At 38.4% G+C, this 23,145-nt stretch overlaps 1 protein-coding gene across 10 annotated transcripts in view; it reads left to right on the forward strand.

Annotated features, from left to right (window-relative positions):
- Window positions 1-23,145, forward strand: part of gra (granulito) — a 97,516-nt gene that overhangs the window by 63,267 nt on the left and 11,104 nt on the right. For 3 of the 10 annotated variants that reach the window (XM_069921952.1, XM_069921953.1, XM_069921954.1), the window contains exon 7: window positions 22,070-22,273. The exons of 6 other annotated variants lie outside the window; for them this stretch is intronic. In XM_069921952.1, coding sequence (XP_069778053.1) covers window positions 22,070-22,105 — 36 coding nt within the window. In that variant the 3' untranslated portion in view covers window positions 22,106-22,273. Of the gene's footprint in view, window positions 1-11,477; window positions 11,521-22,069; window positions 22,274-23,145 lie in introns of all 10 variants that reach the window. One more of the 10 variants, XM_069921955.1, reaches the window with a different exon arrangement.

The raw sequence follows: 23,145 nt of genomic DNA on the forward strand, positions 1-23,145 counted from the left end.
CGTTGAAAGGAAAAATACATCAGCAATGATTTGGTGGAGCAAACTTAATGGGCTGAATGGCCTAATTCTGCTCCTAAGTCTTCTGAGTGAGTACTAATTGGTTAGGTGACCTGAGGTAAAAAATAAATTGGTTTGCAGTTAGAATCTTAAATGTTTGTTTGTGGAATGAGAGTGGTGTGGTAGCTAGTGCAGTACTCCCATAGTTCATGTGACCTAGGTTTGATCTGGACTTTGGGTGTTGCCTGTCTGGAGTCTGCATGTCATCCCTGTGACTGCATTGGTTTCCCCCAAGTAATATAGTTCTCTCTCACATTCCAAAGAGCTGCTGGTAGATTATGATTAAGTGTCTGAAGGCCAACACTTTCAGAACTTAACTCTATTAGTTTAGAAATAGTTATGAATAATTATGGGACTGGTCCACATGTTAAGGTACAAAACTGATGCAAAGCTTAATTTGGAGGCACTAGGTGGGAACTTGTAGGGGTTAGTTTGGAGAGGATGTTTCCAGGTAAAGGATTGCTAGAAATTTGCTAATAATACCAAAATAGTGTAGTAGACAATGCAAGGGATCCGAGGTGTTGCACTATGATGTCAAACTAGGGTAGGACTTATGCAGTAAATATCAGGGCCTTGGGTATAATTGTAGAACAGAGAGGCCAAGGGGTACAGATGCATGGTTCCATGTAAATAGTGACTCAGGTGCACAATGTTGTAAAGATTAAAACATGAAAGTCTACAGACACCATTATTGAAGGAAAAAAAAACAATGCTGGAGAAACTCAACAGGTCAAACGATGTAGATAAAGATACATTGCAAAGATAAAGATACATAACCAACATTTCTGGCTTGAGCCCTTCATCAAGGTATGAGCAAAATGTAGACAGGCCCCCAAGAAAAATGGTGGAAGAGGATAATAGGTCATTTGGCATGCCTGCCTTCATTATGCAGGGTACTGAGTGCAATTATTGGAACTCATGATTCAGCTGCACAAGGTGCTTGGAGTACAGTATGCAGGCAGTCTGGTCACCCAACTGTGGAAAGGATGGAGGGATCAGAAGAGGCTCGCCAGGATGTTGCTGTGACTGGCTGGCTTGAGTTGTAAGGAGAGGCTGGATAGGCTGGGACTTTGTTCCCCTGGTATGTAGGAAGCTGAAGGATGATCTTATTGAGGTTTATAATACTATGAGGAGCTTGGATTAAATAAATGCTCACAGTCTTTTTTCCCAGGTTAGACTATTCTAGAACTAGAGAAATTAAGTTTAAGACAAGAGATGAAAAATTTAAGAGGTCTCTGAGAGGGAATTATTCACTCCAAGAGTAGTCCATATCTGCAACAAGCTGCTAGAGGAAGATAAAGAAGTGGGTAAAATTACAACATTTAAAAGGCATTTGGAAAATTAAATAGAAAGAGCTTAGAAGGATATTGATCAAATGAAGCAACATGGGTGTACAATAGAATGCTGACTTACTTGAAGGACTTGCCTGTGCTGTATAATTTAATAACTCAATGAGATTACTAGCTAGGCAAAGCATCAGAGGTATAAATATATCCTCAATATATCCAAGAAGTATGACATTTGATATAGCGCAAGACATTGTCATTAGTTGAGAGTTTACTGCCTTTAATAAAGAATATTTGATTAGTAGCTATATCTGTAAACTCTTTAATTGTAAACAGCTTCACTAAAGAATATACTGATAGTATATTAGGATGATAGAATGTTCCTGCTTGAAAGAGTAGCAGGACTGTTCAAGTATGAAGTTTTGAAGATTTTTTTAAAAAATTGAATTCTAAGGGTACAGCAGTGATAATTTGACTTTCTGGTTATGTCAATGAGTATGTGACATATCAATAAATTCAGCCATATGAAACAAGTGGAAATGTTCTTGAGGGTGAACAAAATCATCAAGATCCTGGGGAGCTGACAAAATAGAGCAACTAAACCATACATAAATGTTAGTCTTCTCTTTAAGAAGGGAGGGAGGCAAAAGCCAGGAAATTAGAGTCCAGTTAGTCTACATTGGTGGTTGGCAAGATGTTAGATTCATTTTTAAAATATATTTTAATTAATATAAAACTACTTAACAAACATATCACAATATTTCAAACTTAATCCAAATACATATAGTATTTTATAAAGAAGAAAAAACAAAGTAAAGAAATACAAAAGAAGGAAAAACCTCCTATAAATCCCCCCACCCCCAACATCCAACAAACTTAAGAAAAAGAGGGACAGGAAAACTACTTCACTTTCTGATACTTCTAAACATGCAAATTTTAATTTTTATATATAAATATTTACAAGAAAAAGGATATGTTTGAGATTCATTTAAATTTAAATATTAACAGTTTGTAAATAAGGGCTCTATATTTCACAAAATGTATAATATTTACCATAAATTATAAGTTATTTTCTCAAGTGGAATACAACTCCAAACTTCTGCTTGCCATCTATCCATTCCCAAATCAGAATGCAACTTCCAAATTATAGCAATACATTTTCTAACTATTGCCAAGGCAATTGGAACAAATTTTACTTGATACATATTCAGTTTTAATTTAGGTTTAATCCCTCTAAAATCTCCCAGTAGAAATAACATTGGGTCCTGTGGGAATCTTACTCCAGTTATTTGTTCTAATAAATCACCCATTTCAAGCCAAAAAGGTTTTATTGTGGAACACTGCCAAGTCGAATGCAAAAAAGGTACCAACTTCTTGACACTATCTAAAACATAAATCTAAATAAATATAATTCATATTATGTAACCTTTGTGGTGTTAAATATAATTGATGAATAAAATTATATTAAACTAACTGATATCTCACATTTATATTACTTTTCATACTCTACATATCTGAATCCATGTTCATATATTTGCTTATTTAAATCTACCTCCCATTAATGTCTTGATTTATGAACTTCTTTTGTAATAATTTATACATCTCTGAAATGAATTTGTTTACATACCTAATACTTAATAATAATAATTCTACTTCTGTCTCTGCTGGTACTACTAAATCTTGACCAAAAATTTCACCAAAAAATCTCTTATTTGGTCATAACAAAATTTTGTATTTTCCAAAATCTTAAACTTTTCCTTCATTTTATTAAAAGTAATAAATTTCCCAGGTTTGAAACAATATTTAATTTTCTTAATACCACAATTTTTCCAAATTAAAAAAAATTATTTTCCATAGAAAATGGAATAAGTCTATTTTAAAATAAAGGTCTTCTTCCAGACATTAAACCTCTTCCCCCAATCTCTTTATCAATTTTATTCCAAAGTTCAATTAAATGTTTCAGCATAAGTGAATCTCTATTTGCCTTTAACAATCTTGCATTCCAATGATATATAAAACATTGTGGCTCTGTTTCTCCTATTTCAAGTTATATCTTTACCCATGCTGGAACATTGTATAACTCATACATTATATTAATAAATCTCAACTGTGCTGCTTTATAATGATTCATAAAATTGGGGAGCTGTAAACATCTTAAATTGTATTTCCACATCAATTTCTCCGAGGATATCCTAGCCATTTTCCCTTTCCATAAAAATTTTCTAACACGTACATTTAAATCCTTAAAATATTTTTGAGGAATTGAAATTGGAATCAATTGAATTAAATATTTGAGGAAAAACATTTATCTTAACACTATTTATTCTACCCATCAAAGTAATAGGTAACATATTCAATTTTTACAAATCCTCTTTAATCTTCTTTAATAAAGATAAATAATTTAATTTAAATACATAATTTATTTCTTGTGGTTTATATATAATAGTCCTTGAAGATTTTTTAACTGCATTAATGACTCTAGATGTCTGTTCTGCTTTCAATTGCCACGCTAAAACTTTGAGCACTTTCTACTAATTCGTAATATCTCTTTAGTTCTTTGGATTATCTTTTCTGTACTATATGTCTGAATAGTGTTATATTGAAGTTTTTATTAATTGTTTTTTCTTTTCTTCAGAAGAATTATTTTTAAAATCTTTTTTCTAATTTACCTTTGTCCTGTTCCATTTGATTTGTCTCTTTTATATATTTCTTTTTAATTTTAGCTAAGTAACATTATTTGACCTCATATGCTTTTAATGCATTCCAAATAATACATTTATTATCTATTGAATTAAAATGGACTTCTAAAAATAATTAAATTTGCTTTCTTATAAAACCACAAAAATCTACTCTTTTTAATAATGCAGTATTAAACCTCCATCTATAAGGTATATTTTTTCCTCTAAAGTTGAACATATCAATTAAAGTGCCGAATGATCAGAAAGTATTCTTGCTTGATACTCAACTTTACTAATCCTTCATTATAATTTTGCCAATAATTTTTTAAAAATCTATTCTCAAATAAGAGTCATATCTATGATAAAAAAATAATCCCTTTCTCTAGGATTCCACTTTCACCAAATATCAACTAAATTAATTGCTTCATAATTACTTTAGCTCTTATTACTGTTTTAGTTGATTAATCTAACAATCAATCAAGACAAGAATTGAAATCACCTCCTATTAGAACCTTTTTCCTGTGCTTCAGTCAAAAGTAAAAAAGTATTCTTTATAAAATCTTCATCATCTACATTTGGTGCATAAATATTAATGTGTCAACATTTCAGAATAAATCTGGTAATTAATCAAAACCCATCTCCCCACAAGATTAATTATAGTCTCAAAAGTTTTTACTTGTCTTAGAATTAAAAGATGAACCTATAACTTGGCCCACCCAATTCCTTTTTAATTTAGAATGTTCTTTTTCTATCAAATGAGTTTCTTGTAAAAATATAATATCAATCTTCATATTTTTCATGTAACTTAATATTCTTTTCCTTTTAATTGCACTGTTTATCCTATTAACATTAAAACTAAAAAAAAAATTAATTTATTGGACTATTCATAACGATAAGATTTTTGGGTTCTTGGAGGCACTCTATAAAAATATACAGAAGTCAGCATGGTTTCATAAAGGGGAAATTTTTATTGACCAACCTATTGGAATTCTTTGAAATAATAGGAAAGACAGACAAAGGAGAATCAGTGGATGTTGTTTACTTGGATTTTCAAAAAGCCTTTGATACAGTACCACTATTAAGGCTATTAAGCAAGATAGAGCCCATGGTATTGCAGGAAAGATCGCATGGAATGAAGATTGGCTGACCGATAGAGAGAGGGGATAAAATAGATGTGGTTGCCAGTGACCAGTGATGTTCCACAGGTGTCAGTGTTTCATATTTGATTTGAATGACAAAATTGATGGCTTTGTGACCAAGTTTGTGGACAATACAAAACTTGGAGGAGGGATAGGTAGTATTGACGAAACACTGAATCTGCATAAGGACAGACAGGTTATGAGATTGGGCATGGAAAAGGCAGATGGTATGCAATGTAGAGAAGATTAAGCACTTTTCTGGGAGAAATAAAGGTGCAGACCATTTTCTAAATGGCCAATAAGCTCAGAAATCAGAGGTGCAGGGGACATCATAATCATGACATTTGAATGGTGGGGCAGACTCTATAGGCTGATTTACCTCTGGTATTATTAAGGCAATATTGTTTCTAGTAATTGGACCTCCAACACATAAGATATTGGTAAGTTAACAAAAACTATGAATTACAATGAGGACTCATACAAATACAAATTTAAAATCCTGAGGAACATTGTCAGAGACTTTTGAAAGCTGCATATTTGATGAGCTCTATTGAGAAATGCTTGGCAAATGTGAGATCAACTGAAGGCATTGGCAAAAAGACACATTTTCCAGATCTTTTTAAATAAATATTGTAGAATTGTTTTGTCTTTGGACTGACATCTGAAGAATTCAAGCAAAACTATTGGATGAACTGGGCTTAATATCCTAGAAAATGCAGATTTGGTACTAATTTGAAGATGGTGTTTTTTTTTTAAATGTTCAGGCATAGTTCCAAGATGCAAGGAAGGAACAATCCTATATAAATGGTTGTGGAGGCATGGTCTTCTTCAAAGTTGGGTCATGTAAATGCTGCAATTGAATTTGGTGGAAGTTCATTCAACCATAATGAAATGAGTATGTAATGGGAGCCACCTATCCTGTGAATGTCCATTTGAGAAGACCTAGTAAAGGCAGTTAATCTCATGAAAAAATATAGCTTCAGAGGCACAAATAAAATACAGAGAGAATTTTACAAGAGCCATGGATTCTTGGTGCTGACTGATTGGGCTGCCATATGTGAGTTTCTCCACAGGTTAAGATGGTATTGCCTCATGATGGCAGTGGAGTACAAACAAAGAAGATGTTAATAACAGATATATCTATGTAGGTGGCCATGAGGCCAAAACACAGACCTGGAAAATAAAGTTTGACAAGAATTAAACCACAGTGAGATGGCTGAGAGGAAGAACACTCTGAGTTTGGGGCCTATGGATTATAATTCACAATAGTTAATGAAATCAAAGGCTTAAAATGAACAGTGATTTAATCACACAGCAATGAGAATACTTGTATCTTGAAGACATACAGTTCGGAAGAGTATAAATACAGTACTATTCCAAGAGTCTGCAAACAAGATAAGAAATGAAAAAGTGCAACATAAATGTTATAGTGAGGTAATATCAACCAAGCCTGCTACAAATATTACAGATGCGGAGACTAACCTACACTAGTTTGGGGGAGGAACTGTGCAAACAAACATTTTGAAGATAGAATTGTTGGTTAGCTTGAATCAAGCACAATTTGAGTTGGATGAGTTGAGAACTGTGAATATGAAAGTAGGTCAGAGCTCTGTCATTCCCTGGGTCAACTAATGTCAGTCCATTGTAGTATGGAATATTCAGATTGGAGAAGAATGGATTGACAGTCATGGCAGAGTTGAAAGCCTTGGAGATGACTCAGATGGTCAAAAAATCAGAGGAAATGACATTGCAATCTTAAATGAAACAGTAGAAAGATGGTGTCTGTGGGGAATCAATGTGAAAATCAGGATGCAAGGTGGTTTGAAAGTAGATGTGCAAAGTTAGAAAGCCTTAAGAAGCAACCTAAGTACATTTTTAATGTGACTGCATGCATTATATAGGCACATTACTGAATACCCTGTATAACAGTAGCAATTAGTAGTTAAGTGTTACTGGCCTTTTAAGATTTATGAGAATATTTTAGTGTTTGCAGGTAACACCAAGAAGATGGTGTTCAAGCATATTTAAGACAATGTATTCACAGTTATGAAGACAATTATGTTGAATCTACAATTTCAGAGTAGATGTGAGGCTAGTTACACACAAGTCTTATCAAATGCCTGGAGTTTAAATTTCAGAGCTATCAATCGCAGTTTGCAATGACTTATTCAGTGAACAAAGAGACCAAAAGATCAAGTGAATTTACAGTTAGTTAAATTTACACCTTTAAATTGATACAAATTGTGAGTTAATTATACAAGTTTATCTATATAAATAGTTGAATGTGCGAATTTGCTCCTTTTAAAAGGGGAAATGGCTGATTATTAAGTGAGAGAAAAGCAGTGGCGCGCATGTACCTGTAATTGTAAGTACATTTAAGAAGTGAATGTACCACGTGATGTCTGGCACAACATTGTATCAAGAGACTGCCAAGTTGAGAGCTGACTGCTTTCAATAAAGATGTTTTTTTGATTGCTCTACTTGCCTTTATAAGGAACATCAGTCACTACATTCTCAATATAATGAATATTTCTGCTCATCCGATTTGGGATGACAAGCAGTCTGACAAGAATAAAACTGCAGAAGCTAGAAGTCTAAAGTTAAAAGCAGAAAATACTGTAAATGATCAGTAGGTCAGACAGCATCAGTGAAAAGTGTAATAAAGTTAACATTTTATGTGATTTTTGATCAGAATTAGGAAAGTTAAATTACATGCACAATTAAGTCTTAGAAGGCTGTCAGGAGAACCTTGATGGCAGAAATTGTGTTGCTGCCAACTGAGAAAAGACAGTGAAGATTTATTTGCAAATTGAAGGTAATAAATGAGAACTTGGGTAAGAGGAGGGAAAGAAGTGCTTAAAGAATGGAACAGAACAGTTGCTGGAAATCTGAAGTGACATTGATGGAGATATAGGCAGATTAGGCAGAGTCCATGGAATGAAAAAAAATGGATTAAAGTTACAGATACAATTCATTAATCTTACTTTCCTCATATATTTGAATTTCAAGAGATGTATTATGCCAAGAAAGAAAATTAAATTCTGTTTCCCCCCAGCAGCCAAGGCATAGATGGTGGGGTGAGAGTGCAATGGAGAATTAAAATGATAGACATTTTAATTCTATGCCACCCTTGTAGACTAAACAGAATCATTCTGCAAAGCAGTCACCTATTCTGAAACATAACTATGCTTTCTTAATGTGACACAGAAGGAAGCCATTCAGCCCATCAATTCCATTTTGGCTCCACACAGCAATGAGTTCTATTTAACTTCTGACCTACAACCACGTCCATCAACTTCCCTTCAGTTTCTCAGGCAATTAATTTCCATATGAAATATCTTGCAGCTGCCAATTAATTTACCAGTACATATTCAATATGTGGGAATAAACCAGAGCATCTAGCAGACCGACACACAATCCTGGAGAAAAGCATAGAACATTGCAGCACCGAAAACAGGCCCTTTTAGTTTGTGCCAAACAATTATTCTGCCTAAAGTGAAACATGGAAGTCTGCAGACACTGTGATTGTAGTAAAAACATACAGTAAATGCTGGAGGAACTTAGCTGGTCTTGCATTGTCCATAGGAGGTAAAGTAATATTACAATGTTTCAGGCCTGAGCCTTTCTTCAAAAAGAAGTCAGGGTTCTCAATAAAGAATGAGAGAGAAAGGGGGAAAAATGGGAGAAGGAGGAATTCAGACCAATGAACAAAAGATGTTAATTGGATATAATAAGAGGAAAGGTGAGAAGTGATTTTTGCTCTGTGAAAAGAGACATAGGGAAAAGGGAAGAGAGAGAGAACTAGAGGATGGAGATAGGGGGAAGAAGATGGAGAGGGGAGATTTTAACAGAAACTAGAGAAGTCATGTTAATGCCATCTAGTTGGAGGGTGCCCAGACGGAAGATGATTGTTGTTTCTCCAATTTACAGGTGATCTCAGTCTGGTATGCATGAGACCATGGTCAGGCATGTCAGGTAAAGAATGGGACGGAATTGAAATAGGTGGCCACTGCGAGATCTATGCTCTTGCGGTGGACAGAGCTCCTGAGATGAAAATAGAGAGATCAAGAAAAGGGAGAGTGTTTCTTGAGATGGACCAGGTTCATTTGAGGTCAGGGTGGAAGTTGACAGCAAAGTGGATAAAGTCAACAAGCTCATCATGAGTGCATGAAGCAGCACCAAAATAGTTGTCGATGTTGTGGAGGGAGAGTTGAGGGGACTTGCTGATGGAGGCTTTGAAGCATGGATTGCTCCACATGGCCAACAAAAGAGTAGGCATAGCTGGGGCCCTTGTGAGTAACCATGGATACCCCTTTGATTTGGAGAAAGTGGAATGAGTAAAAGGATGTTATTGGACAAATTCTACCAGCCAGAGGAGGGTGGTTCTTCCTAGTCTCACTAACCTGCAAGCATTCCATATTGCTCCAGATACCTCCCATCCATGTGCCTATTCAAATTTGTCTTAAATGTTAAAATTGACCCTGCATTCAGCACCTCAGCTAGTAGTTCGTTCCATTCTCCTACAACTCAATGTGTGAAGAAATTCTCCCAAATGTTCCCTGTAAACTTTCCGCTTTCACCCTTAACCCATATCCTTTGGCACTTATCTCGGCTAACCTCAATGGTAAAAGACTACTTGTATTTATTCTATCTATACCCATCATAATTTTGTATACCTCTATCAAATCTCCCCCATTCTTCTATGCTCCAGGGAATAAAATCCTAGCCTGATCCACTTTTCCCTGTAACTCAATTCTTCAAGTCTCTGTAACGTCCTAGTAAATCTCTGCACTTTTTCAGTTTTATTGATATCTTTCCTGTAGTTAGGTGACAAAAACTGCACAATATACTCCAAATTTGGTCTCTCCAATGTCTTATACAACTTTTCCATAATATTCCAACTCTGATACTCAGTACTTCGTTTTTTTTAAGCTTTATTTTAAATTTTTCAAATTACATATGAAATCCTCTACAATTACAATAAAATAAACTATCAACTACAACCCTAACCCCACCCCTCTACTAAACTAACAAAAAAAAGAAAAAAACCCTCCCCCCTCCCACTTCGGAGCTTTAAAGAATTTATATTAAATGTTTTATGTTTGAATTGCCACTCACATAACTTCTAATGACATATACTCTAAATACAAATTCCACATATCAGTAAAAAAGGAAGAATTATTCTGTAAATTATATGTTATTTTTTTTAAATATAAACACGATTGCATTTCATTGTGCCAATCTTTGCAAACTCAATTGTATGTAATTTTTACACATTACAGCAATACATTTTCTTACAACTGTTAATCCTAATCTTAAAAAAGTTAAATGCGGTTTAGTCATTTGTAATTCTAAAAAAGGTAAATTAATATAACCCATTAAACACATCAACGGATCCAATTGCAAATCTATTTTGAACAAATATCTCAAAAATTTTATAATTTCCTCCCAAAAGTATTTAACCTTCTCACATGACCAAACCTTTCAGTTTCCTACAACTAAAACACAAATCTGATAAACTAAATCCATATCTCTTCAATTTTTCAGGGATCAAATATAATTGATGCAAAAAATTATAATGAACCATATTATTACCTAACATTAATTAACTTTGTAACACTATCCACACATATTTTAAACCATTCTTCCCATGTCAAAAGAATACCTAAATCATTTTCCCATTTCTCTTTAACCTTATTAATATTAACTTTTTCTAAGTAACAACCTATACGGATCAGAAATAAAACCTTTTTCAACTTGATCCCCAATTAATAACTCAAATTTCATTTGACCTGGCAAAATTAATTCCTGTCCATAATTTTTCTTCAAAAAGTTACAAAGTTGATAATAAACAAAGAATTTGACAAAATACCATACCTCTCGTAACCTTTCAAATGAACAAAACTTCCCTGCCTCAAAACTATCTAATATACAAATTAATCCTCTAATCTGCCAGTCTTTAAGATGAGGATTATTTAAAGAGAAGGGAATTAATTTATTTTGATATAATGTTGCCTTTATAGATATCTTCCCTTTAGAACAGGGGTGTCAAACTCAAATTCACAGAGGGCCAAAATTAAAAACTTGGACTAAGTCGTGGGCCAAACTAAATATTTATTGAAAATTTTCAACAACATCTGCATGTTTTCTCTTCTTTCAACATATGTTAAACTTTTTCTTATTAAAATAAATGTTTAATAATAGTTTTGGTTAAACTCTTTCCAGAAGAAGCATTAACAAATGAGAAATAAAATATTCAATAAATAATATTTCTCTATAGCCTTGAAGCTCCTTTTAAATGTTTTTTTTTCCACAAGCCAACAAGTCAAAAAAAGAACAACTTGCTTCAATGACAAACAGGTTTGTCTTTTAAAATGATGAACATATAGTCTGCCTCCCACCTGTCTTGAAAGGTCCTGTTTTCTGTCTTTCGTTTGGCCATTTTTCGTAAGGGGTTTATTACATGTGAGTTGGGCGACAGGTCGCAGATGCTAATGAAAGTAAAGAGAGGAGGTGGGGGCGATTAGCGGGCTGACGGGCCAGCGCCAACACATTTGCAAAGCATTCTGGGATTTGTAGTATTAGCTGTGCATGCGCTATACTGGCGCGGCAGCCAGCTCTAATATATATTTGATATGATCTTGCAGGCCAAATATAATTATATCATGGGCCAAATTTGGCCCACGGGCCTGAGTTTGACGTGTGCTTTAGAACCTATAATTAAATTTTGATTATACCAAATATTCATTATATGTTTTAAAACAGGTAACTCAAATGCTTGTAATAATACAGGATTCTATTTATAAAAAAACCCCAGCAATATTCAGAAATCTGATCCATCTCTATCTTTGCCCATCTAGGAGGTTATGCCATAATCAAATAATCTGTTAATAAAATGAATAGAAACTCTTGACAATTTACCTTTCCATAAAAATAACCTAATTGCTTTATTTATTTCCTTAAAAATTTTTTTTGGTAATGAACACAGTATTGATTGAAAAAGATATTGAACACGAGGATACAAATTCATCGTTATACAATTAACCCTTCCAATTAAAGTCAATGGTAAATCTTTCCACTTATTTAAATCAATGTTAATCTTATTTAATAATGGTATATAATTTAAATTATATACATCTTGATATTTTGTATTTACAATTACTTCTAAATATTTAATTTTAGTAGTCCATCTAAACTTAGTTATATGCTTACAATCTGAATAATCTTCATCAGTTAATGGTAAAATCTCACTTTTTTCCCAATTAACTTTATAGCCTGATAACTTACCATATTGATTTAACAAATCTTGTAATAACTTCAATGAATTATTTGGATTTGTTAAATAAATCAAGACATCGTCTGCAAACAAACTAATTTTATATTCATTTTGTTTCACAATTATTCCTTCAATATTCAAATTCTGTCGAACAGCCTGAGCCAAAGGTTCTATTACCAAAGCAAACAATGCAGGGGAAAGAGGACAACCCTGTCTTGTGAACAAGATAAAATAAAAGATTATTTATTTGTATATTATTATTTATTATTTGTTTTATTTTATCTCATTCAACAAGTACTTTGATTTATGAAGGCCAATGTGCCAAGAGCTCTCTTTATGACTCTCTTATACCTGTGATGCCACTTTCAGGGAATTATATGTCTGTATTCCCAGGTTCTTCTGTTCTACTGAACTCCTCAGAGCCCTACCATTTACTGGGTATGTCCTACCTTGGTTTGTCCTTCACGCTTGTCTGCATTAAATTTCATCTGCCATTTTTCAGCCCATTTTTCCAGTTTGTCCAGATCCCTCTGCAAGCTTTGAAAACCTTTCTCACTGTCTGTTACACCTCCAATCTTTGAATCATCTGCATACTTGATTATCCAATTTACCACAATATCATCTAGATCATTGATAGAGATGACAAGCAACAGCAGCAATCCTTAAGGCACACCACAATTCACAGGCCTCCAGTCAGACAGGAAATTATCCACTACCACTCACTTTGACCACAAAGCCTATGTTGAATCCAGTTTACTACCTATTCACCCCATAGGTTGATGATGGTTCCTTTCAGTCAGTTTATGGGTTTTGATATAAGGATGCCTCACTCCTCAGCATGTGCATGAATGGATTTAGATGAGTAGAGGTGGCTCAGACCTCTCGACATCCCCTCCCAGATCCACTGGCATGGTGAGGTCCAAGACAGCTGGGGGAAGTTCTGTGCAGTGAATGCCCAAACCAAGCTTCAATGCAAGGGACTCTCTTTCCGTGCTTCATGGAATGAGTTTTATAGCAGGCTGTTGACCCTACAAGAGGGTTCCTCCACCCTTTGATTGGTCTTTTTCATCCTGCAGGGTGTCTGGCCACCCTCCACACCAGGCAAGCCTGATGGGGGAGCCGGTTTAGTTGTCGACCACCCGACCATGCGAAAGGTAGTATTGGGTTACATGGTACAGTAGCACTCAGATGAGTGATCTGACAACCGTGAATAATTATCAACTGAAACCTTCCTGACTAACCTCCCATGTTGGACCTTGTCAAAGACCTTACTATGTGGACAATATCCACACCCTTTCCTACATCAACTTTCCTGGTAACTTCCTCGAAAAAACTAAAATTTGTTAAACACTACCTACCAAGAACAAAGCCATGTCAACTTTCCCTAATCAATCCCTGACTATCCCAGTACTTGTTCATCTGATCTCTTAGAACATCTTTCAAATCTTACCTACTACAGTTATCAGGTTCACTGGGTGATTTTTGGAGTCTTTGTTAAACAACGGAACAATGAGCTACACTCCAACCCTCTGACACCTAATTCATGGCCAAGGACATTTTAAATATATCTGCCACGGCCCTTGCTATTTTTGCACTTGCCTCCCTCAAGGTCCAAGGGAATATCTTGTCAGGCCTTTGGGATTTATCCACATTTATTCACTTTAAGACCGCAAGCACCCCCTCCTCTTTAATCTGTATGAGATCCATGACTTTACTGCTTGTTTGCCTCACTTCTTTAGACTCTGTGCCAGTTTCCTGAGTAAATACAAATGCAAAAAAACCATAGATCTCCCTCATCTCTCTGGCTTCATGCATAGCTGACTACTCTGATCTTCAAGAGGCCAATTTTGTTCCTTACTATCCTTTTGCTCTTAATGTATTTGTAGAAGCTCTTAGGATTTCCATTCACCTTGCCTGCCAAAGCAACCACATGTCTTCTTTCGGCCTTCTCATTTCCCTCTTAAGGTTTTTCCTGCATTTTAAATACTCCTCCTCAAGTAGCCTATTTGCTCTTTGTTGCCTTACACCTTTTAGAACTAGATCCACAATATCCCTCGAAACTACAGTTCCTTATGCCTGTAAACTTTCCTTTTAATCCTAACAGAAATATACAAACTTTGTACTCTCAAAATTTCACCTTTGAAGGCTTTCCACCTCCTGAGCACAAGCAATCCATGCTTTCTAGATTCTTTCTCATTTCCTTAAAATTGGCCTTTCTTCAATTTAGAATCTCAATCTGAGGACCAGTCTTATCTGTAATTATCGTGAAACAAAGGGCATTATGAACACTGGACCTTAAGTGTTCCCCTACATACAAGTCTGTCACTTGTCTTGTGTCTCTTTCGCTAATAGGAGATCCAGTATTGGCCTCTCTCGAGTTTGTACCTCCATATATTTATTAATTTAGAAAACATATTTGTCATTTTACAGTATTATCAAAATGTTATCCATCCCTTTTACAGTGTGGGAGCTTCAGTTAATATGTGGAAAGTTATTTCCTACAGCTGCCTGCTATCTCCCTGCAGATGTTCTTCTACAATTCTCACTAAAATATTAGTTGGTCTATGATATATCCCATTAATGTGATCATACTGTAGTTTGCCCATTTCTCAGTTCCACCCCATGTAGCCTCAGTATACAAGCCCTCTTGTCTGTCCTGTCTGAGCTGAGTGGTGCTATATTCCCTGAAGAGCAATGCTACTCCTTCCCCTTTAATTCCGCCAGCTCTATTGAGTCTGTAACAACAGAAAGCTAAAACATTGAGCTGCCAGTCTTACCCCTCCAGAAAATAAGTTTTACTAATAGCCACAGTGTAATAATTTCATGTACAAATCCATGCTCTCATCTTGTCTGCTTTTCCGACAATACTCCTTGCATTGAAATAGATTTCCACCTTTCCAAGATTTCTGATTTTATGTGCAGTCTTAACATTATGTTCTTCCTCCTTCATTTAACTATATGCTCAGGCACTCTGGTTTCCATCCCCTTGCAAATCTAGTTTAAACCCTCCAGAGCAGCACTAGCAAACCTTCCTGCAAGGATATTAGTTTCCCTCCAGTTCAGATGCAAACTGTCTCTCTGGTACAGGTCCCACCTTCCTTCGAAGAGATCCAGAAATCTGAAGCCTTCTCTCCTCCACCACCTCTTTAGCCACATTTAAACTGCATTATCCTCCTATCTAATTGTACTAGCACGTGACATGGGTAGCAATCCTGAGATCACAACCATGGCTATCTCGTCCTTCAACTTCATCCCTAACTCCCTGAACTCTCTGCAGGATCTCATCACCTTTCCCACCGACATAGACCCATGACATCTGGCTCCTCACCCTCTCTCTTGAGAATGCTGTGAACACAATTTGAGATATCCCTGAAACCTGGAAGGCAACACAATAACTTCACTCAGATGGGACCAGAGGACAGTCCTTTGACTTGTGAGTCAGTAGCAGTGCCATCTTAGAGATAAGAAAGTCAAAACCATGATTAGAGAAACATTGCAGGTGATTTTTTGGCTATGATTAGACAGGAAAGAAGGGAATCATGGTGAGTATGATTTCATTTTGGACAAAGGTGGAGCAATGTTTGAGGAAAGTGGTATAATGGTATCTGTGTTAAAGGCTGCAGATAAATGAAAAAAGGTTGAGGAGAATTAGATTAGCTCTGCCACGTTCACCCAGGATACCTTTAGAGAGTGTGACAAGACCCATTTGATTCTGTTTTTCAAAAGTCAGTTGGAGGGATTTAGACAGGGAATTCAGGCTATAAACTGGGGAGTGATATAAAAATACACGATGCATTCAAGGTAATGGCAGCGCTGCCACTAGTGCAAACCCATGGGGAGCGAGGAGTGGAGATACAGCGCTCCTGCAGGGTCCAAGTGCCCAGTTAACTGCCGTCAGCTCTGCACAGGCTTTGAATAGACTGTTAAAGGAGCTGAAGGCAGTTTTACTTAAAGTCCTGCAACCGCGGAGTCTGCGCCCAAGATGGCAGCACCTTTGACCGGCAGCAGTCATAAGGGGTTGCAGACACCAGGTGAGTGAGGGACTGGAGCAGGACACCAGAAAACAGAGAGACCGTCCCCTGTCTGAGAAGGAGGAGACAACCCATGGGATGGTGTAGTGTGAATAAAAGCTCTCATGACTAGAAGGAGAACAAACACTTTTATTAGCTCATAACTAAGGGTAGGGTTCAGTAGTAGTCTTCAGAAAGGTTCTGGGTTTAGTTGGGAAACCAGAGTTATATGTGAGCTGGGAGGTAGGCCAGCCATCAGCACAACACCCTCCCAGTAAATCCCAATTCACTGCATTCACTCCTTCCTGTAGAATTTAGGGTTTGTGAATGAAGACAGAGAACATGGGTTCAGAACAAGTGGTAAAAAATTTATTTACAAATCTACAATTTTAAGCAGTTCGCGGGTCGGGAGATCCTGGTGGAGCGCCTTAGCACTGGGGGCCTTGGGTTCCTTGGATCTCCTAGTCCCCTTGTGATGGAGAAATGGCAGACTGGGTCTCTGGCTCAATGATAGAGTGGGGTGCACTTTCCTCCTAAACCAGATCCCCTGAGGCCCTGACTGGGGGCAGTGAGAATGAGCTCCATGGCGCATAGGTACTTGAGGCAATGAACCTTGTGTTCTGGCAGATGCCAGGTCCCTGATAGAAACAGTGTCCTCCCTGCCATCTGGGTACTCCACGTATAGAGCAGTTTCACCCTTTCCACTGGGGGTCAGTCTTGCTTCTCCTCACATGCTTCTTAAGAAGGACTGGACCAGGAGTAGTGAGCCAGACTGGAAGTGTAGTTCCCAATGCTGACCTTCTGAACAGAAGCTCATGAGGAGTAGCATTGGTCACAGTACATAATAACAACCAGATAGAGTGGAGTGCGATGGGGAGGACATCCTGCCAGCATGAGTCTGGAAGGCCTTTTGACATAAGGGCCAGTTTGACAGTCTTCCACTCTGTGGCATTCTCCTTTAAACCTGTCCAATCCCCTGGGAGTTATACTTGGTAGTCCTGCTAGACGCGATGCCTCTCACCAGCAGGTACTGACACAGTTCTTCACTCATGATGGATGAGCCGCGGTCGCTATGGATATAGATGGGATACCGGTACATAGTGAAAATGGAGTCTAAGGAATTCTTAACAGACGAGGCAGATGTCTGGGCACAGAATGGTGAACAGGAAGCGGGAGTACTCATCAGTGACAGAGAGGAAGAAGATGTTCCCGTTCGTGGAGGGGAGAGGTCACTTAAAATCAACACTGAGCCGTTCGAGGAGTCTGGATGACTTGATCAGGTGCACTTTGCATGGTGATAGAAGTATGACTTGTGCTCTGCGCAGACCTGGCAAGACCTGATCATTTCCATTATGCATTAAACTGAGTAGGGCAGATTGTTGGCCTTGACAAAATGAGCCATGCGGGTGACTCCTGGATGGCAGAGCTCATTATACGTTGCCCACAGTTGGTTAGTGTGTGCAGAGGCACAGCTTCCTCTGGGCCAGGCATCTGGAGGGTTATTAAGAGCTCCTGGCCAATAGGCGATGTCATAATTGTTGGTGGAGAGTTTGATCCTCCATCTAAAATTTGTCATTTTTGATTTTCCCCTCTTGACATTGCTGAACATGAATGTGACAGAGTGCTGGTTAGTGAGGAGTGTAGTGTCTCCAGAGCCTCCTTTTCCACCAATGGGTTCTGGAGCTCGTAGCCTTGTAATATCCATGAAAAAAATGCAACCGGTCTGTCCACCTGATTGAGGGTAGTGGCCAGGGCTATGTCTGAAGAGTCACTTTCCACTTGGAAAGGTACATTCTCGTCCACCGCGTGCATGGCAGCTTTTGCTATGTGGTTTTGGAGATAGTTAAAAACTGCTTGGGCTTCAGTGGAGAGGGGGAAAGTAGTGGCTTCTAAGAGGGGGTAAACCTTATCAGTGTATTGAGGCATCCACTGGGCGAAGTCTAAGAAAAACCCCAAGGCACCTCCTCAAAGCCTTTGTGGTTCCCAGGGATGGGGAGCTCTAACAGGGGGAGCATCCTATCGGGATCAGGGCCATTGATGCCATTCTCCACCATGTACCCAAGGATAGCCAGCCATTTAGTCCTGAACACGCACTTGTCAGAGTTATAAGTGAGGTTCAGGGCTCTCGCTGCGTGCAGGTTGGTGCATGGTCTTTCAAAGTGTGGCTACAGATGGTGACCTTATCGAGGTAGGGGAAGGTAGGCTTCAACCCATACTCATCCACCATTCTGTCCATCTACCTTTGGAAGATATAAACCCCATTAATAATACCAAAAGGGATCCTCCAGAATTGATAGAGAAGACCGGTAGCCTAAAATGCTGTATACAGATGGTCCTCGGAATGAATTGGCAGCTGGTGATAGGCAGCTTTCAGGTTGATGGTCGAATAGACCCAATTCTGCACGATATAATTCACCATGTCCAAAATACGAGGGAGGGGATATGCATCCAGGAGCGTGTACTGATTAATGGTTTGGCTCTAGTCAATTACTAGCCTGGTCTTGTTTTCCCCCTTAACTGCTACCACTTGCACTCTCCACGTCTGGTGCTAACTCAATGATACACTCCTCCAGCAGGCGCTGAGACTCTGATTTTATGAACTCCTGGTCTGCTGAGCTCTTAATTGCAATGGGCTTACAGTCTGTGGACAGATTCGGGAAGAGAGGAGAGGATGCATGTGGGCTCTGATTTTAAGGGCCCTCCATTCTGAACTGTCACAAGGGGAAGGGGACCATAAAACTCCAGGGTCATGCTTTGAAGGTGACACAGGAAGTCCAGACCCAAGTCCAGAATATACAAGCGAAATTTACAAAATTCCCTCCCTTTGAATGATATATGTACCATACAATGCTTTTGTATACGCGCAGAATGTGATTGAGACGCGAGAAATATGCGATAATTAGAAGGATACATCTTCAGTTTGTATTTTTGCACAATCCATGAGTCTATGAAACTCTCAGTAGAGCCCGTGTCAATTAGGCATCTAATGGATTGTCCGTTTACCTTTACAGTCACTATAGAGTTGCTGAGCTGGTGAGGCCTGTCCTAATCTTGAACCATCGATACTTGCTCCCCAGAGACTATGTGCTTTTCACTTGAGTGGCCCCCACCAACCTGGTTTGCCCTGCATGGGTAAAATGGCGTCAACCTCGTGATGCGGTATGATGGCTGCCCTCCTCCTTCCTCTGATGATGATCACACTGAATTTGAATTCAGATCATGGCAAGATGGCTGCTGAGCCTTTTTGCATCATTTCCAAGGGTGGTGTGTTGTGCACCAAGCGGGTTCAGGTGAATTCAGGGCAGACAGCTTGGGGCTGGAATTGGATCCTTGAGCTTCCCCTCGCACGGCAAACCCTTGCTCAGTGTTCCAGCTTGCCACAGCTGGAACACACGGAGTCTTGCTGGACAACGAGATTGGGGATCCTGGCTCTTGCCACAAAAATAGCACTCTTTGGCACGGGATGCAGTAATGGGAGCAGCCGGTCCTTGGCAATGCTCACTTGGGTGAGTGAGTGAGCTGGCTTTGAGGTCATCATTCTCGAGCTTGGCCTGTTCCAGCGATTTGGCCAACTTCATGTGGCTGGCCAGGTCCTTCTTACTCAACTGAAGTAGTCACTGTCTCATATACTTCGAGCGGGCCCCTGTGACTAGAATGTCCCTAATGTGTTCTTCCTCATAGACGTGGCCCGTAGCCACTTTATGTCTGCATTTTTTGGCAAGCATCAACAGATCCAGCAGATAGTCATCAATGGTCTCTCCTGGCCGCTGGCGACATAGAGTGAGCTGGTGCCTCATTCTGCGAATTCAGATACCTAGCTTTCAATACCTCAATAGCAGCGTTGTACGTAGAGCAATCCTGATGACTGCATACCCCTTCGTTCCTACCCTGGAAACGAGTGCTAAGTTCATCGGAGCGGAAGATGTCTCTAGTCGCGTTCAGGTAGGCCTGGAAGCATTCTTGCCAGTATGTGAACTCCTCAACCACGTCAGGGAACAGAGGGTCTATCAGTAGCACATTGCGTTTGAGTAGCACTTCCATCGTTAGGGAATGAGCTAATAAAACTGTAGCATGAATAAAAGCTCTCACAACTGGAAGGAGAACAAGTGCTTTTATTAGCACATAACTAAGGGTAGAGTTCAACAATGGTCTTTGGAAGGGTTCTGGGTTTAGACGGGAAACCAGGGTTATATGTGGGCAGGTGGAGGCGGAGCCAGAAGGTGGGGCCAGCCATCAGAACACCCTACCAGTGAATCCCAGTTCACTGCAGATGGTGACCACAGTGGCGGACTAGTGAGGGTGGTCTGTGGCTGAAAGACCATTGCATGTGGCAGGCTGCTGGCCACTTGAGGCGAGGAACCCACAGAGGCTATGAGCTGCTGGAAACTATTGTCAAGAGACTTGCGCCAGACTGCAGACTGCTGGAGATTGGCTCGAACTGGCTGAAGGGGTACCAGGTATTGGAACCGAGATGCAATGGGGTCCTGAAGACGCTGAAGGCTTCCTAACCATGATGGAGATTTGGATCTAAGGGTTAGGTTGCCAATGGTGTAGACTGGACTCTGTGTGGCTGCAGAAGCACTGGAGCTGAATCTATGGACACTCGGTGACTCTGCTTCTCTTTCTCTGACTAAGAGCCGCTTCAGGCAATTTCTGCCGATGGCAAATTTGTATGCCTTACAGCAAGTAAAAGTAATTTCATGGAATATGACACTCTTTTATTACAATGACAATAAATTGAATCTTGAAGTACTTCAAAAAAGAGAAGTTCCACAGATCCACTTTGATTATAGACTCTACCTCAGCAATTTGAGCATTGAGACAAGATGGTCCTTTGTTCTTAAGACTTACAGTGCTGAGATGCCATGATCTTCCTAGTTGAAGAGACTTCATAGATTTTTTTTACAGAATCATGAAATAATTTTGCCAATTTTCCCCACTTACCCACATATTAGATTACTTGATCTCCAATCCAAACATGATGTGATATGAAACCTTAAGAGGTCAGATCATCCATTGTGAGGGCTTCAGCATTGAATTTCAATTGTTTTTGCATGTCTCTAGATTTAAGGGGAATTATATCAAATTTAAAAATTAAAAGTATCTTATGCATAATGAATATCTGGAAGGTATTTTGGGATCCTTTATTCTTATGACATGCATACACATAGGCTGATGACCAGATGTAACAAGCAGCATGATATGCACTGAATTCTTATTCTCATATTAAACCCATAATCAGTATAATCCATTTGCACTGAGGCACCCTTTATTTGGTAGGTTGATGACTGCTGTTGGTCATTGTTAAAGTGGGCCCATTTAAGAGTGTCTAAGATGTCTACAATACTGCATGTAGGTCCACCTTTCAGTTGTTTTCATAGCAATAGATCCCCATCTTCCTTCATTGCTGATGTTTTGGGGGATTTTCGATTGTCTGAATCCCTGATACATGTGTCTATCTGCATGTCCACTCCACTCTAGGAGCTTAAACCCACCTTCCTCTGATTGCTGATAGCCAATCTGAACCTTGACATTCCAAAATGTCATTGCCAACTTCCTATCCAGTGGCTTCAGAGAAATATGTATTCATTCTGTTTCTGTATTTTTCTTTTTTAACCCTCAGCCAACTTCAGTCACCTTTCAAATAACTCCATCTTGACAGAAAAGTTCCAGCCTGATCCTTTGACTGAGTGATCTATGTTGAATCCAGCCAATCCTTTCCATTCCAATCCTGTCTCTACCTCTCTCCCTTGATCCTATCCTCACCCTGTGATCTGAAGACCAATTGATTTACTTTGCTGGATTTGCAAAAGTGCAGCTATCAAAGGTAAGGCCTTTGCATGTACCATAGATATCATGCATAATAGAATTTCAGTGCTGCATAAAACTGGTATTGGCCCTTGTTCATCATGAAAATGGTAATTAACAGATTCTATTCCATCCTATCACTCAAACTACAGACTGTTTTTGATGTTGTGCATATAGATTTAAAAGATATATTGATAAAGTCAATTGTTTGCAAGCAAAATGGAAGTCCATGGAAAAGCAGTCTTCGGTAGATCGATGAGATATTGGATGGGAAAAAAAGGATTATTTATGGATTGTAAGAAATACAAATATAATACACCATTACTTTTCTTAATAAATGCATACAGTAGGACATGACTTTGGTTTACAGGCATAATTTCAAAATTAGTAGAATTTGAATATTTAATAAATTGAGAAACACACTGATTGATATGATGAGGACATGGACAGGTGGATGGAATGTTAACCCAGATATTTCATTGATTTCATGAAAAATATGCATTTTTCTGGATGCACTCGAAACCCATAGACTCTGATGCGGGACAAAACACAATCAAGACGATCAAACAATTCACAAGCATGTGATCCAGTGACCAGGATATCATCTAGGTACACTGTAACTCCCAAAACACCATTCACCATTGTCTCTATGATCTGTTGAAAGATAGCTGGAGCAGTCTTCACTCCGAATGGTAGATGTGTGTATCTGAACAGTCCTCGATGCGTGTTAATGGTCAGCAATTCTCTGGATTTGGCATTAACCTCCACCTGTAGATATGTCTCTGCTAAGTCAATCTTCACAAAGCATTTTCCCCCATTCAGTTTTGCAAAAAGGTCATCAGACAATGGCAGTGGGTATCGGTGGTCGTCCAATGCTACATTCAAACCAGT

This window comes from Narcine bancroftii, chromosome 2, assembly GCF_036971445.1.
Source record: "Narcine bancroftii isolate sNarBan1 chromosome 2, sNarBan1.hap1, whole genome shotgun sequence".
Taxonomy (NCBI): domain Eukaryota; kingdom Metazoa; phylum Chordata; class Chondrichthyes; order Torpediniformes; family Narcinidae; genus Narcine; species Narcine bancroftii.